Here is a 17,822-nt window from a genome sequence, read left to right on the forward strand (position 1 = left end):
ACACATGCAGCTAGTCAGCTTTTCAGGATACCCATGTTGACAGTGCATGCAAATTTAGAGACATTCTATGCAAACGTCTCGTGTATTGTAGGCAGTGTGTTTTTTTTCTAGTTTAAAAGGTACCGGTACTCAAATGCCAGGTCACCCTTCAGGGGTGGGGTGATCACTGAGGGACCCACCCTACAATAGCCAGGCCCCCCTGTAACCAGTCACATAATCTATGTTAAGGTAGAATTGTGTGTAGAGCCTGAGCTCGTTCATTAAAACTTGGGGGATCATGGGTCAATTTTAGCAGACAATGGAAAAGGTGCCGGTATTCAGTACCCCCTCAAAAAAAGCCATTTGTGGGTATTACTAAAAGACTTGGGCTGCAATCCCCTTCCTCATATTGAACATTAACCGCTACATTATGCCACCCAACCAGTTATTTTCAAGCCAGTCACTTGAGAGTTCAGAGCAAGAGTAAACAAGCTTTTCTATAACCAATGCTTTGTTACAATTTAAGTACACATTTAGTGCTCTCCCCTCAATCCCAATGTGTCTGAGAAAGATGAGACTGCTTATACGCCAGGCTAAAGTCTGATTATGTATTGTGCAGTTTGCCATAGGGATTATAATTTGATGAACGATTCCAGAAAATTTTTTTTTTTCAGGGTAATGCAGGAGATAAGCTGAGATAACATCTTATAAATTTTCTGTAGGAATCTTGAATCATCAGGATACTCCTGCTCAGCCAGTGAGGGTCCTTGTGGGTGAGACAATACTAGCAGCGCTGAAAGGAAACCACTTCAGCAGCAGGCTTGCATTCATACAAGATGAGGAGGTAGCAAACCTACCTAACAGCATCTGCATTCTCTCCTACTGAAACTTCATCAGGACTAACCGCCATAGCCCTAAGATTTGAATGTAGGAGAGGTGGGGTCGGATCTAGTGTTAATTTCTTGTTGGTGCAAGTGTACTTGAGCCGGAAAGTTAAGCCCAGGCTTAGGGAGATACAGCAGCACACATGACAAGCAACCAAATGGTAAAGTTGGTAGTACTGTGACCCCACGCAGCAAGAGCCTGCTAACTTCCACTGCACACATGAGGGAAGGTGGCTTATGTGATGCTACTAGTAGGTGGGATGATAGTTCTCTCCTTAGCACTGTGTGGTTTTTACTTTGTTCTTTTGGCTTAGGTTCACTTCTATGTGAAACCCCTCAAGTCTCTTGTAGGCTACACACAAGGGTATGTTCTACTAGATTTTGTTTAGCAGAAAGGGCAGACCCAACTTCTGTAAACCTAGAAACCACACGGGGGACATTTGTTTTTTTTACTACGAGAGAGAGCAGTTAAGGCTCCACCTCATAGTTAAAAAAAAAAAAAAAAAAAAAAAAAAAATTCCTGTCCCATCTGGTTCCTAGGTTCACAGAAGTTGGGTTTGCCCTTATATATCTGTCCCCTGTATGGTTTCTAATACATACATACTATCAAAATTGAGAAACATGTACATTTGAAAGGCTCTAACCTAAAACAGCAAAATAGTCTAATAATGAAGAGTTAAAACTTCCAAAATTTAATAAAATGATCTGTTGAAAAATTTAGCAACATTCAAGCACAGGTTTTTTGTTTTTTTTTTTTTACTAAGATTACCATGTAAAAGTTGTACCAAATCACATAGGTAAAGCAATGCAACACCATCAATGATCTTAAATGTAAGGAGCAGAAGCCAATGGAGTAAAAGATTTAAATCTGCCAGCTGAAAAAAAAAACCCACACAACGCCAGCTGTGCTGTTTTGCATTAACTGTAGACACGAGTAAAATGATGTTAAAATAATCCAATCTGGACAAGGTTAGAGCTTGAACCAATATGGTTCAAAGTAGTTCCAAGTTGTTCTGTTTTCTCTTCTTGGTTAAAGATTTTACATGATTAGAAAAGTGTTCATAAACTGTCTACCTCCACCCCCCAAACTCTGGAGCAGAAGTCAAATGAAAGGGTGTTTTGTTCCTATACTGAAATGCAAGGTGAACTTAGAAGCAAATCTCTTTTTTTTTTCCTGGATTCAAGTCTTTGGTTTGTGATCCAGCCTTCAATGACAGATCGCTACTTCTTTCAATATGCTGCTCCAATTGTTAATTACCACAAAAGTAATATTGTCTGCATATACAAAAAGGTGAAATTAGGCCTTTCCTGCTAATTTTCTTTCCTCCAGATCGTTCAAGACGATTGGGTTATGCACTCCTACCAGCAGAGGGAGACTGAACACTAAAACTTCTTATACAAGTAGCCTGTGCAGACCGTCTCCTAACCAGTAAAACAGTAAAAGCAGAGGACCAAAACACCTCCACCTAAACAAAACCACCGAATCCACACTCAGATCTCCTCTCCTTAAGACGGGGGAATTGAACTGCAGATGGGCACAAACAGTACCACAAACTACCCTTAGTAAAACTCCAGGACCCAAATCACAAGAGCTACTAGAAATATCAGCAACTGAAGTCTAAAGAAAATATCATACTGAACTGTCCGATACACTGGGTGGGCTCTTGAACGGTCTGGAGGATCTAGAGGAAAGAAAATTAGCAGGTAAGGCCTAATTTCACCTTCCTCAGCAAACCTCCAGACCGTTCAAGATGCTCGGGATGTAAAAAAGCAGTACACACATTTAAGGGTGGGACCTGCGAAGCCCAGAGGACAGGACTGCAGCTCCAAAACTGGCATCCTCCCTTGCCTTTACATCCACTCTGTAATGTTTGACAAAAGAATGCAGGGAGGACCACACTGCCACTCTACAAATGTCCACCGGTGGAACAAAACTCTCTGCCCAAGAAGCTGCCATCCCCCTAGTGGAATGTGCCTTGAGCCCCACTGGCACTGTACAGCCATGCAATATGTAAGCGGAAGAGATGGCATCCTTCAACCACCGAGCTAGTCGAATCGCCCTTGTCTCTAACCGGTTGATAGACCACAGCTTCCTCCGTCAACCACCGCCCCTGCACAGACCGACCGGGACACTGAGCTCCCCAGCCCAGCAGACTGGCATCCGTTACCAGAATCACCCACTGAGGTTCCAACAGCATGCCCTTTTTCAGATGGGCCGAGCACAGCCACCACTGGAGACTGCGCCGAGGAGCCCCCCTCAATGGCAACCGGAACTCCAAACTATGTACCTGGGGAGACCACCGGGACAACAGAGCCAACTGAAGCTGACGCATATGCGCCCTGGCCCATGGTACTACCTCTTGTCGCTGCCATGAGGCCCAGAACCCGAAGGTACATTCGAACCGGACTCGGAACAGACATTAACAGCCGGACCTGCTGCTGAAGAGAGGCGATCCAAGAATCCGGCAGAAAAACACGACCCACTGCTGTGTCAAACCGCACTCCCAAGTACTCCAGACTCTGCGATGGGATCAACTGACTTTTGACTACATTCACTACCCATCCGAGCGATTCCAGAAACGCGACCACCTGAGCCATCGCCGCAACACTGTGAGCCCTAGACTTTGCTTTAGAGGCCGCATCTGCCTCCCAGCCCCTAAGCCAAAGAGCCCTGTGAGCCGTCACCGCCAGAGCCATAGTCTTAGCTAAAGCCCTTAGCAAATCATAAAGGGTGTCTAACAAAAACGAAGACCCATCTCCAATTTGGCCAGCTCCTAAACCAAACCAGTCCTAACGCAGGCTCATCCAAGAGCTTCTCCGCCCAACGGAAACAAGCTCTGGCTACCAAGCCCCCACACAAAGAGGCTTGCAAGGCCAAAGCCGACAAATCAAAGCTGCGCTTCAGAAAGGACTCTAGCTTCATATCCTAAGGATCCCGTAAGGCTGTACCGCCATCCACTGGAATGGCCGTAGCCTTAGTAACCGCCGTAACCACCACATCCACAGTAGGTGGTTTCAGCAGGGCCAAATCTTCCGGAGGCAAGGGATACAGCCACGCCATAGCCCTAGACACCTTACAAGCAGCCTCCGACACACACCATTCCTGAAAAATCATCTCTAATGTCTGAATTAATGGGAAAAGAACGGGAGGCTCTCTGAATCCCCTTAACCAAGGGATCTACCTGGGGTCCCTTCCGTAAAGGGAGTGGCCGCCGGAGCAAACTTCAAAGTAGAGATCACCTGATCAATGAGCTCTAACAACTCCTCCTCATAAAAAATGTGAACCACTGAAATCTTCCCCAGGCCTTAGCCCATCCTGATCCTCAGACTTATCTAAGATATCCTCCTCTCCTGGGTCACTCCAAACCTCCGACCGAGGCAGAGAAAGTATCTCCATAGGCTCCGAAATATCTACCCGCGGGTGCTTAACTCCCTCTGAGCTAGCAGCCTCTGGGGAACAAACAGCCTGAGAGGGGCCAGCTCTCCAGGCATTACACAGAGACCAAACTCAGGAGGGAAACCAGACCCCCCCCCCCCCCGACGCTGCTGAAGCCCCAACCACACTTCCCGCAGTCTCCGCAACAGACCCCCCTTGCTCCCGTGGCAGCAGGTCCACTGCGTGATTCTCGCCTAAACTAGGCGCACTTCCCGCCCCCGGCACGGAATGCGCAACCAAAAGGGCCACGCTTCCCCCCAAAAACAGCTCCGTTGAGGCCAACCCGAGACGCGCAGCCAAAATGGCCGCGTTTCCCACCAAAAGCGGCCCCGCCGTTGCCGACCCGGAACGTGCGCCGCCCAACACCTCCGCCGACTCAGGGGAAGCACGGGGAGCAAGAGCGCTGACAACGTAGGCTCCCCACAAAATTTACATTGGCCACCTTTCACTTCAACACCGCACCGGCTTAGACACAATGGCCGCGAACACAATAAAAACAAACTGCTTTGTGCTCTGACAGACTAATAGGCAAAACCGCCTAAGGCAAGAACGCCCTTGAAGACATTTTATCTCTGGACTGCCACAAGTACGGCCAAAATAGCTGCCTTTTAAAAACGTTAATTTTTTTTATTTTTATAAACTTCGTTGCTGATGCCTAAACGCCTCGAGGGTCCAGAGGAAGAGCACAGGGGGAGGGACCCGGCCACCCAGGTGCGACACCCCACAGGGAATAAGAAGCCCCTTAGGACTTACACCCTGTAGAGATCCAAGTGTGGGTTCTCATTTACAACCCAACCTAGAAACCCCAAAACGGGCCTACCAGACTGAGTACACTGCACAGGCTGCACACTTGTACCCTCTGCCGACACTGAGAAAATACTGGTTAGGAGAAGGTCTGCACAGGCTACTTGTATAAGAAGTTTTAGTGTTCTCAGTCTCCCTCTGCTGGTAGGAGTGCATAACCCAAGCGTCTTGAACAGTCTGGAGGATTGCTGCGGAAATGGTACCTTTAACCTTTTCAAAAACAATCCAAAGGTTTGGAGCAGCACATTGAACCAAGGCAGCATTGAAGCCTACAGTCTGGAATCGAGACAGATTACCTACTTTCTGCACTTCATAGTCACTAGTAGTAAGAAAACCTTTGAACCAACCTAGGGGAGGGGACTACATTGTCATGAAGGGTGGGGTTGCCAAGGTTCCTAGCTGACCCTGCAGATTTTTCTAAAGGTTCCTCTGCTGCTGCTTCTCTATCTTCTCCCCCTCAATGAAGAGCCGAGTTTTGAAGTATAAAGTCTTAAGTATTAAAGAAACCCATGCATGCTCAGAGGAGTGCTAAAGGCTTTTTTTTTTTTTTTTGAACAGGTGGGAGACTCCAGCAATAGAGAATGACACAGGGACAAAGTTTATCCCCACCCTCATCTACAGAAGCCTCAAACAATTATGATTTTATATTTAATTTTTTTTTATTAAAGTATAAAAAGGAATATGCTGTGCAACTATTGTGTATAAATTACGAATAGAAAGCAGTAATAAGTGAGCAGCTATAATAACCCTTCTAACCCCAACACTAGCTGATTTCTAATACCCCAAGGAATCCTAATCCACTCTGTTAAAATGGCTAGGGATACAAAATACAACCCGTTCTGTATGCCCTAGAGGGGAGAAATATGCCCTAATCTGTGGATGAATAAGAAGTCATTAACAATATCAGGATTCAATCTAGCTCTGTCTTCCAGTCCTCCTTGCAATAGAAGATGTGCTGAGGGGACATACAAGATCCCCCCCCCCCCTCCCCAATGCAAATTTTGCTAGTTGTGACTAGCATGTTTGCTTGTTTTTCAAAAAAATAAAAATATTGTTGTCTATCACTCAAACATAACAGTCAACTTCATTAACAGGCTTCAAAGTAGAAAATGACAAAGTTTGTCCCCATCCCTGTGGGATCTGTCCCTGCAAGCTCTATCCCTGTCCCATTCTCTATCCAGCACACTGGATTCAGTGATCAACATGCAAGGTTTATCCTTCCATCACCAGAGATTTACCACTGTGCCAGTTTGCTCAACTTCCAGGGTCACCAATGTGCTTCATATCCTCCAAGTTGTTTCCAGGCTGGTTATTCAGAGCAAAATTCATGTATGTTTTCTGCTCATGCCACTTTAACCCCTCTAGAATTTCCAACAGACTGCTCCCAGACCTTTTGCTTCAATTATACTTGGCAAAAAAAAAAAGTTTGGGTACTGTGAGCCTCTTTTCAATTATGGCCTGCATCATCTCTTTGCTTCTACTATGCTACTGTGTTCTGCCTTTAGATCCACTTTCCATTCTTTGAAAAATTTTCTTTTGATTTTAATAGCTTTTAACTTCATTTTAGCCACGCTGGTATAGTAGTGATCCTTGCTTCTACCGTATTTTAAACTGTGCTCATGCTGCATGTGAACTTGGCAACCCCTCCTTTTTGTTTTTGATTGTCATATTACAGTTAAACAGCAGTTTTCCTTAATGTCCTCTCCTCCACTCATGGCAAATTTTATTAGGTCCACACTAAGCTCTGTGCAGTTTAGGGTACCCCCCACTATGAAGGGATGGGGGTAAATGCACTAATGAAAACCACTCAGTTCCTTTGTGTACACATTGAGTTTTATTGTAACAAAGCAACTTGTACACTTTTTAACGTTTAAAACTGAGCATCTCTTCCAGTGAAACAAAAAAAAAAATAAACATAAAAAAAATGACAATGTCTGTTCCAATCAGATCCTAGAGGTTCTGCTGCTGCTCCACTGACTGGTAGGGCCTAAAGCCATCATCAGGAGATCACGGTAAAGTTCTTTTTTTTTTTAATATTTTTTCTTTAAAAGTGTCATCTTAAACTGCATGGATGTTTTGTAAAACATCACAAACATGCCAAAGGAGAGCAAAGCCATGTTGTCAAAATGCCCACTCACCACCCCTCCCCCATCCCAATCATCTCAAAACCCACCCTGACTTTCTATAACCCCGTGTTTTTTTTTTTGTAGATTTTTATTTTTTTTTAAACAAGAGAAAATTAGACAGATACATGTTGGTAAATGCTAACTGTCCATATTCACAGGGAGACACAGTGATCTCAGAGCCCAATATACAGAGGGGAAAAATGGGAAAGCTAGAATTCTATGCACTACTACACAGGGGCCTAAGCACTTGCCTGCCTTCAGCAAACTGAAGGAAGCAAAGGGTTTCTTCCAACCCCCACAGAACACAAAGTGATTTAATAAAGTTTATAGTGTTTGGGCTAAAACAGAGGGATTAAGAGACCTTAAACAGGTAGAGAGATTACCCTCCTACCCACATAAAATAAATTTGAACCATGATGCAAGGAGAAAGAAAAGACCAAGAGAACAAGGTGACTGAGCACAGGGGGAGGGGGAGGAGAAAATAAAATAAGCCAACTTGTTCCCTGGGATTGAAGAAAAAAAAAAGTTAAAAGGGGGGGTGGAATCCATCAGTAATCAGTTAATCGTCATCTCCTTCATCCTCCTGCAAAAAAAAAAAAAAAAAAAAAAAAAAATTACACCTATTGTACAATTAAACAAAGGTGCTTACCTGTAATGGGTGTTCTCTGTAGACAGCAGATACAGCCAGCATGCCAGAGCTCCCCCCTAGCTAAAGACAAGTTCTGGCACTAGTGGGCATGTACAAGAGTCCCTGCACTAAGAGGCAATGAAGTTAGTCCAACATCAAAGCTATCGAACTAACTTGGAATATGAAATTAGTTGGTATAGTAGCTGCATTCTCTTGCTATCTACTGAATATGCAAACTAGTGATTCCCTAGCTCTGGGTCCTCTGTGATATGAGCTGATTGCAAACTGAGGATGCTGAAAAGTGGTGCCATGCAGTATGCAAATAGGTTGCAGAGGACTGCTTAGACTAAGTGTCTTGTGTCAAGATGAGACTGCTTATGTGACAGATGAGTGAACTGTATACGAGCTAAAAGTTATCTAGAAGTTGGCTGTATGGAGTGCAGCTGAAGGTCTCAGAATTTGAGACATTAAGAATGCTTAAGGTTGCAGAGGAATACCTGGTAAAAGTGCAGATATCAGCATGCTGATATCTGCAGTCACCCAAGTTAGCTATGGATGCAGCAGTGGCTTGGAGAGAATAAGCCCAGATCTTGAGAAAGGAAAGTAGAGCAGATTGATTGTGGTAGGTGATCAAAGTCTGCCACCAGGCCAAATTGGTGTGTTTGGATGTAGGCCAGCCTTGATTATCAGGGTTGAAGGTAACCAAAATCTGAAGACATGTCTGGAAACATGGTGGCTATAAGCAAGACCGTTTTCCAGAGAAGGTGCTTAAGCATAGCCTACCAAGAACTTGCAGAAGCACAGCAAGGACAATATTAAATATGTCATAGTGGAGGCAGGTCAAGAATTGGGGGTGGGGGAACCTATGGAAATCAGTGGATGAGTGGAGATTGTCATTGGTTGTTGTAGATCACAACTGCAGCTACAGGAAGGCAAATCAAGGTGGTTTTAAGGCCCAACTGGGAAAAGTAAAGGATATACAAGGATTTTTGGGGAGAAGGGATTGTTCCCTGAGGTAAAGCAGGGCCACTTGAACAAATATGACTTATGCATTAAAGGTTTAAGCTAAGATGACCGACTTCTGGGGTATTCAAATACCACACTCAGGAAGTATCTGTAGGCTGGTGTGCAGGATTCAATCCTGTTGCTGGGTCACAACAGTGGGATGATGGAGAAGCGGTATTAGTCTATTTGTTGACTGTGGCAAATGTGGCAAGGATGAGCTGTGCTTTGTCTGGGCAGGTCTTCAGCCTTGGCCAGGAGGGGAAAAGGCAGGCTGTGAGTCCATGGAATGGCAAAGGTATCATGTGCAAGTCTACAAGCATTTGGCATAACCTGGGAGTGACGAAGCGATGTCGTACAAAGGGAAGAGAAAAAAAAAAAAAAAAAAAAAAAAAAAAAAAAAGAGTAAAAAGCAAAAGTGGGGCATTGTGGCAGCAAACAGCTAGGCTTTGGAAGCGGGTATATTGCTCGTTGACACCAGTGTGATGGGAGAAATTAAAACTATATACCCAGAAAAGATGAGATCTGCCATGTATGATTTAATAAGTAGGTAGAAGAATGAGCTAAACTGGAGTAATTGGTAAGGGTTGGGGGAAGGGTGTTCATATAATGGTCAGTGGGTGGAGACTGTACACTTATGTTATTTTTTGTTCTCTTCCATCTTTAGCTAGGGAAGAGCTCCAGCATATTGTCTACTTTGGTGCCTGCATATCCCCTGCTTGTCTGCAGAGAAAAAAGTGTTATGCATTGTAAGTACAGGACCATCTAACACTCAGTTCTCAACAATAAGTAATATTTGATTAACTAGTAAATACAGCCACCAGTCCTTAAAGGCTAAAGAAAGGAGCTACTGCATTCTGTTCATCTTTGCCAATTCTCCTCCAACTCTCTCTATATATATATATACAGAACTAAAATGACTAATTACAAAGAGACACATAGGCTTCAGCCAATTAAAACTGGTTTGGAGGGCTGACAGTTCTAGATGGAAAATTTAAACAGCAATTTACATAAAAAAAATTGACTGGAATATAAATAGGTCTATTTTATGAACCACTTGGATTGACCATTTAAGTGAAATTCATTAAAGCAATATTTTGCACACACCCATGCACGGATTAGTCCAGTGACTATCCATGTTTTCTGGCTGACCCCATGATTGCAGTGAAATAAAGTTGTGCAATTCCCTGAAGGTGCAAAATAGAAAACTACTCCAGTTGCAACACCAGTGTTGTAACCCCCTTTGGGATTCTGACCCACAGTTTAAGCAGCTCTGCTCTAATCTGAAATGTGTTGGGGATTTTTATCATCCAAAAATACAAGACCACCATTCATCCTCCTTTACTAACTATATCCAAAAGTATTAACGTCTGCAGTAGAATGTCTCAACAGGAGCAAGTTAATTTTCTCACCTCTCCTTCCTCTCCATCATCTTCATCTTCATCCTCCTCCCCTTCTCCCTCATCTTCATCACCTTCCTCATCAATATCTTCCAAGCCTTCCTCCTCCTCTTCATCATCATCTTCTCCTTCCCCTTCTTCATCTTCCATATCAGGAACCTGGAAGTTCACTACTTGTTAATGCCAGTTGGTGCTGTCAATTAAGTGCTAATTAGGATAGGCACAACTGATTCAACCTAACTTTAGGTGCCATTTTGGGGAGAAAATAGGAACACATTTACTGTCTTGAGTTTTGGACTTTCAAGGGTGCTAGAATGCATCTGCTATTTTGAGGGCTAGCTTTATAAAAAGCAATGGATATGCTTGTAGGAGGAAAAGGTTACTCACCTGTCGTTTACTTTCCCCAGTGGTGGTTTATCAGGCATTTGACTTGCTGTCCATATATAGCAGTTGCACGCACAACTGCTATATGTGGACGTATAACATACCCCTATTCTGTAAACTGAGCACTTACCTTCACTCAGATGGAACTGCAAAGGGGACATTAACATGGGAGGGGAATGAGCATGTCAGGGCATTCCAACCTTGTGTGCACTTTATAGAATGGTTGCATTTACACACTTAACTGCTGCATTCAGGCGCCACCATACGGCAGTCATAGACATGGTGTCTTTTAGCGACCTATATTGAGTTTACCTCTCTATGCTCAGTTAAAACTTACATCACAAAATTTTTGTATAAAATATAATCATCAACCCCTAAGTCCCCAGTCTCCTCCCTATCCCATTCTTTGTCAATGGATCCTTTATTTGGAGCATTCCTTAGCATTGTTTCCAAGTCAATTTTTCCATCCATGCTATAAGTTCCAATCGTTTGGGGAGGGGGTTTTGACATACGAGTGTAACAGCTTTAGCCTGTTTGCAGCAACTTGCTATAGCAAATCTCATTGCCATTATACCAGGCTTCAAGTCTATGTGGTAATAGTCCCAACAGACTGAGCCCTCTAGGGAAGAGAAAAGTACCTGCATATGATAAACTGATTTGGTTTTAGTACAGAAAGGCGGTATATCAAATCTATTACCCTGTACAATGGACACTTTGGCGCCATCCTGATTCTCCAGATAATTTATTTCCTTACTCCTTTCCAAATATATGCCACTTTACCACACCCATGCCATCTATGGTTGGACAGAAAAGCAGTATATCAAATGCATCTTGTGATAGCTTCTAACCTACATGGAGTAAGACTACAGAAGACATTGTAGGCATTTTCCTTTATTAGCTTACAGCATTTTGGTTTTTTTTTTTTTAATTCAAGATGCTGTGTGACCCTTAATGGAATGAAGGAAGATTAGATACCTGAATCTGATAGTAACTCAAAACTTTTCCTTGGTAGTTTAAGACAAACATTCAAATAGAGTGGATATTACAGGGCTAGCAATTGCTTTCAGATTTTTAAGAGGTGGGAGAATTAAAAATGTTATATTTGAAAAGCTTATGACATCAAGCTTGGGTCTATACCAGAAGGACCAAAGTACCATTTTATATTAACCCAATAAATGTCTGAAGATGCCTATTAGGCCAAAGCAAAAACAAAAAAAAGTTAGTGAATATGAAATACTCGTCTTAAATAAGAAATAAAAACCGAACTGCAGCACTCACCAGATAGTACTGTAATGGATTTGGCCAGATATCATCCTTAATAACCTCCCCCAGCTCATCAGCTCCTGCATCAGAGTGATCAGTGAACCAGGTAAAGAAGCTTTCTGGCTCTTCATGCTGCCGCTTCCTGCTGGCTTTGTTCTGTGTCTGGCTGGAGCGCTTTGTCAGGTCCTAGGAACCAACAGGATCATAGATGCTCAGCCTTCACAAACTCTTTGAAAATGGTGGCAGAGACATTAGACAGTACAAACTCCTGTACAGATATTAGCAGATGTTCCACACTGAAAAATGCTTAATGCCCTTATAGTTAAAGCACCTGCAGGTAGAACTACCCAGGCTTTACATTAAGGTATTCTGCACTTCAATCTGCAGCATGTGCAAAACCCTCAAGGCTGTATTCTAAACAGAAATGGCTACAATATATTTTGAAAAACAGATATGCTGTAGACTTCCATATGACAGCTCCACATAATATAGAATAGTGTAGCACAATGAAGGGATGTACTCTTTTTTTTTTAATTACTTGACAAGACCAGTATCTTGGACCCTAAGGATCATATGGGGGTCCACAGTATACTTCATTAGCACATACAAGGAATATCTACTTTGCTTATAAACATTTTAAAAGTGTAACCCCTCCTTACCTCCAAAAAGACCTACACATATTCACTGCTACAATACACAACAAATGTGTCAGGTTACTTGCTATCTTAATTCAAAAGATCTATTCAGGCCATTTGTCAGTTCTAATATTTTTTTAGAAATCCTGACAGCTACCCAGTCACTGAGCTATTTCTGCAGGAACAGGCCATTTACCACCACTTTTAGTAATTCTCGAACATTAAAGATATTTGCATAAGCTATATTTGTCCATTTTCACTTACAGCTACAACCTCAGTAGAAGATTGCTCTTACTCGAGCTACAAGAGATCCTGAGGCTACCACCATTGCATGACACTGCCCACTTGAGCAGATGATTCTGCTTGTCAGAGGATAAAACAGCCACCATAATTAGTACTACTCTCTCCAAACAGAACCTGGCACCTACCTTTCCAGCTTTCCATTTTATCTCCGTTGACTTTGATGATGGGTCTCCACTCTCATTGAGATGAAACTCTTTGGAGAGAACTTTGTTGTCAAAGTATGGATTCTCATCAAAATACTGAAACACATTGTATGCAAATATAAATAAATGATTACAAAGAAAAAAATAAGTGGACATGACAGACATGAATGTCAGATAATACAAAGTGTATGATGGATATTACTTACAAAATCTATTCTGTAGCCTGACTTGATGTCTTCAAATTCTGTCACCTCAACCCTGGTTAAATAGTGAAGTGCTTCTTCATCTTCTTCCCCCAACAGTGCAGATACTAAGAAACACACATTACACAGGTAACACAACCACCTAGTCAAAGGGTTTTAGCACAGTTATGATTTGCAAAGCTTCTCCCTTTCTTCCTGTAGTACATTGTAAAGGTGGTCCAATATGACAATTTTTTTTATTTATACTGCTAGCACATGTTAAAGGTACGTGCTTTCTGAAAGTTTTCACTATCCTGCTAGCTCAAATAATGCAGAGATTATTTGAGTGATTTGTGTGTGTGTGTGTTACTGTACTAGGGCAGACCAAAGGTCCATCAAGCCCAGCATCCTATTTCCAGAGGGCAATCCAGGTTACAACTACCTGGCAAAATCCCAGTACATTTTATGCTGCTTATCCTAGAAAGGAGCAGTGGAGTTTCCCCAAGTTCATCTTAATAATGGCTTATGGACTTTTTTCCTTAAGAAGCTATCCAAACCCTTTTTGAACCCCACTAACTACTTTTACCACTGACAACGAATTCCAGAGTTTAACACTGAGTGAAGAAATAATGTCCAATTTGTTTTAAATTTACTACTTTGTAGTTTCACTGCATGGTCCCTAGTCCTCATATTTGTGGAAAGAGTAAACAAGCAATTCGCATCTACTTGTCCCACTCCACTCATTTTATAACCTAGATTCCACCATACCTTTTTTGAGATGCGACGACCAGAACTGTACATAATAGAGACGTGGTTGCACCACAGAGCGATGTGTTTTAAATTTACTTTGTAGCTTCATTGCCTGCCCCCTAGTCCTAGTATTTTGGAAAGGGTAAACAAGTGATTCACATCTACCTGTTCCACTCCACTCATTTTATAGACCTCTATCATATCTCCCCTCAGCCGGTTTTTCTCCAAACTGGAGCCCTTGCCGCTTTAGCCTTTCCCTCACAGAAAAATAATCCCATCCTCTTTATAATTTGTTGCCCTTCTCTGTACTTCTCTAATTCCAGTGTATCTTTTTTGAGCTGTGATAGCCAGAAGAGCTCCATTCACTTGTGGCACTAGTAAAAGCTATTGGCACTCCCCAGCACTGTTCAAAAGTATATTTTTTGCACACAAAAATCAGATAAGGAACAGAAACCAATGAATTTAATATGATTTCAGACATTTTACCCACCATGCTCAGTATACAGCCTTGACCTATCAGCACATACTCAGTTACCCAGTACACAAATTTAAATAGAACAGCTTTTCAGCACTTTTATCTACTTCCCAAAAGGGTGCGACATTAGCAATACCATCTTTTTAGAGGTGTAACTCCAGCAGCAGCAACAAGGGTTTTAAACTTGAATTCTTAAATTTTCAAAGCAGCTACTGCTAATTCAGTGACCAGATGCAAATGTTTAACTCCCCCCCCCCCAAAAAAAAAAAAAAAAAAAAAAAACCAAAACGTTTTCCTCACTATAGCCAGAAGTTTTAACTGTTAATTTTGGTTTTCTATGAGGAAAAAAATGAAACCTACCACAAAATCTTCTGGCCTAAGATTCCGCAAGACTCAGAAATCCTATGATAGCCACACTGGATATTCTGCCATGGTCCCAAAGTTATTACACCATCAGAAACCACTAAAAGGATGTGTACAGAATGCATTGCAACTAACAAATTGCTTGTAGATGTTTCCCTATGAGTGGTTTTATCAAAGTACATCTTGGTATTAATACTACTCACATGTATAACAGTTAACACGTATCTTTTCATACCTTGTGGGTGATTGACAAATGTTGTAACCCAAAAGTTTGGGATTTTGGCGATCAATTCTGACCTCTTCTGGAAGAATGGTTGGCGGAGCTTGTTGTATTTCTGTTCTACTTTCAAAATTTCCTCACTGGCTTGTTCATTCAGTCTGAACAGTAGGCAAAAGAAAATCCATACCAGATGGAAAAATAAATGCTCCCTTCACATACCTAATGGGAAGAACATCCACACCTCAACCTCCCCCCCCCCCCCCCAAAAAAAAAACTGCATTGTAGAATATTTAATGAATGGATAAGGTTTTGTGCTCTAATAATCAACTCTTATTAAGCTTACAGAACTTTCACTTTTATTATGGCAAAACAATTTCAGATTTAGAAATATGCATTGGACCAGGGATCTTATTGCATAGATAATTTAGGGACCATAGTAAGTTCTCTTCACTTTGGCTTTTGTTATTGTTCAGCTGTGTATTTTTGCCTTTGTAAATGCGAATTTTAGGTACAGGGATTTATCTGTACCACATTTAGTATTCTTACCTATCCTAAATTCTAGGAGTCACGTTTAAAAAGAAGGCATCTTGTTCTACATATTAGTACTACCTTCAGTTACCTCCAAACACTTCTTCCTGTAGTTATAACTGATAATTACCCAATAACTCATCTGATATGCCAGTATTCTAGCTTTTTGAAACTTAAGGTCCAAAGCATGCTCTTAAAATATTGGGTCATTTAAAGTTTTGTGTATATATTATATATACACACACATATATAGGAAGAAAATATATAATTAATTACTGTTTTAAAAAGTTCTCAGCTGTTTGAATCATTTAACTTTTAGTAAGATAACGCAATTTCTATAATCTGATCACAAATTACTAATCTCACAGATCTGTAATAAAAATGCTTTTTTTTTTTGCAACAGAATGCCCAAAACATGCAAATATTGCATGGATACGTTCCAAATCTATTTTAAACAAAAAAGGCATGTATATCGTTAACTCACCTGTCTATTTCATTTTGCACTTCATCAATATGCTCAATTGCTTCCTGTTGCTCTTTTTCTGTAAAGCACAAAATCAAAGAAAAATTCCAAGAAGCCCATTAACACCGTTTAGACCTCCACTTTACCAAACAGCTCATAATTGTCTCAATATTTAAACTTAATCGCAGCAGGCCGCGAGCCACGATCTTCCGCCAGCCGCTGTAAGTTTCACAGCTAGGAACACGGCCAAGCTATGGCGCGGGGCCTCCCACCTGAGTTTAAAAACCGCTTTATACACGAGTAAGCGTGCAACCACACCAAGGCTCCAACGCGTGTCTCCTCTGAAGAAACTATGCATCCACCCCCGTTTGGTCCATTAAAATAGAAAAAAAAAGATGGCAGCGCAGCTAAGAGTGTGCCCAGCTCCGGAGCACCAGCACCATGCGGCCCAAGCAGGAAACATCATGGCGGAACACAATGAACGAGGCGAGCCGGCGCCGCGGACCCCAGAGACGCCAGCAAGGCCTCGGCGCGCTATCCTACCTCCCTCCCTCTCCTCCTCCTTCCCCCTCCCGCCCGCGCGGAAAATGGCGGCGCTGCGTGTGGAGGCCGTCGCCCGCTCCTTACCTGAGGTCTCGTCGCCGCCATCGTGGTTCGAGTTCAGTTCCTTTTTACTCACTTTGGCTGCCGGCGCCGACATGTTGGAGGCTGCGGTGGTTTCGGTGCGGCTCTCCCGATAAGTTTCTGGAACGGCGGGGCGCGGGTTCTCCGGCTTCCCCCTTTTATTGTTGGAGTGTGGGGCGGCGGAGAAGGCTGAGCCAGCAGCGCAAGAAAACTCCAACAGCTACGGCAAAAGAGGGGAAGGGGCGGACGGGATAATCCGCAAAAGTGGAGCCCGTATCTCGTGCTCCCGAATAAAATTAAAAGCCGCGAGGAAGGGACGACGCTCGCGCCCTCACACACTCACGCTCCTCCAAGCACAAGCACTACCTCCTCGGGGATGGCTGCGCACATGCGCACCAACAGCACCTCTCCGCGCAAGACACGCCCCCACGTGTATACGTTCATCATACGCTAGGTCGCGCTTTCTTTCTATTGGTTGAACCCACTAAAGCTTGCGAAAAACGAAGGGCGGGCACCAGAGATAGTGAAAGAAAATAAAATAAAATTGTAATTAAAAAAACCGACAAGGAACGGTGATGTTTTAATCCATTGATACTTCGGCGCGTAAACATGGACCAGTTTATAAGCAGGTGCAGAGAAGGGGAGGACGATTTAAACGGGGTGGGGGCCATGGGCGGAGCTAAATCTTGTTTTTTCAGTTCGCGCGCTGCAGTTCCCCGGTTTCTCTCGCGCCCTAATAAATTAATCACGTGACCGCTGAGAAGCGTCTTGCGCATTTGAATTGGTTGCGCACGTGCTTAAGACTTGGTGAGAGCACAAGGCGCAGTCTGATGCAGGCATCTTGGAATAGAGTTCGAGGCCAAGGCTTAAACTTAAGCTGATTCAGTAACCTTAATTGATGGACGTTGTCTTGTATTTAAAGGTGTTTCATGTTTACTGAGCTACTGTGATAAATCTGAAACTTGTGAAGTTTTCCAAGACCAACAGTACTTAACCAAGTTTATATCATCAGGTTCGGAAAACTGCAGTTGTTGATCACGTCTGTGTGGAGCAGGGAACCGTTGCTAGAAGGCAGTAAAGGTCTCAGGGAACAAGAACAACTGTTCAGGATATAGGAGCCAACTCTGTGAGTGCTGTGGTTGCTGGAGCACCCCCAATATTGTGCAAACTCCTTGATTAGGTATGGAGAGGGTTAATTATCATTGAGTTTAGCATCAATTATTTGAAAAA

General features: G+C 42.8%; 1 protein-coding gene across 1 annotated transcript; it reads right to left on the reverse strand.

The window, feature by feature from the left end:
• Positions 1–6,916: 6,916 nt before the first annotated feature.
• SET (SET nuclear proto-oncogene) lies at positions 6,917–17,002 on the reverse strand. Its single transcript, XM_030207912.1, has 8 exons — positions 16,596–17,002; positions 15,990–16,047; positions 14,993–15,135; positions 13,194–13,297; positions 12,970–13,083; positions 11,922–12,092; positions 10,272–10,418; positions 6,917–7,812 (listed from the first exon to the last, which is right to left on the reverse strand). Exons 1-8 carry the CDS (start codon positions 16,666–16,668, stop codon positions 7,789–7,791), a joined length of 834 nt encoding a protein of 277 aa, XP_030063772.1. The 5' UTR covers positions 16,669–17,002; the 3' UTR covers positions 6,917–7,788.
• Positions 17,003–17,822: the final 820 nt, after the last annotated feature.

This window comes from Microcaecilia unicolor, chromosome 6 (assembly GCF_901765095.1).
Source record: "Microcaecilia unicolor chromosome 6, aMicUni1.1, whole genome shotgun sequence".
Taxonomy (NCBI): domain Eukaryota; kingdom Metazoa; phylum Chordata; class Amphibia; order Gymnophiona; family Siphonopidae; genus Microcaecilia; species Microcaecilia unicolor.

Excerpts from the sequence above, each read along its gene's own strand:
- SET (XM_030207912.1), bottom strand. The coding sequence starts at position 16,668 with ATGTCGGCGCCGGCAGCCAAAGTGAGTAAAAAGGAACTGAACTCGAAC. Across the intron at positions 12,093-12,969 it reads TAAAATGGAAAGCTGGAAAG|GACCTGACAAAGCGCTCCAG; the intron begins GTAGGTGCCAGG and ends GTTGGTTCCTAG. Across the intron at positions 7,813-10,271 it reads ATGATGGAGAGGAAGGAGAG|GAGGATGAAGGAGATGACGA; the intron begins GTGAGAAAATTA and ends TTTTTTTTGCAG.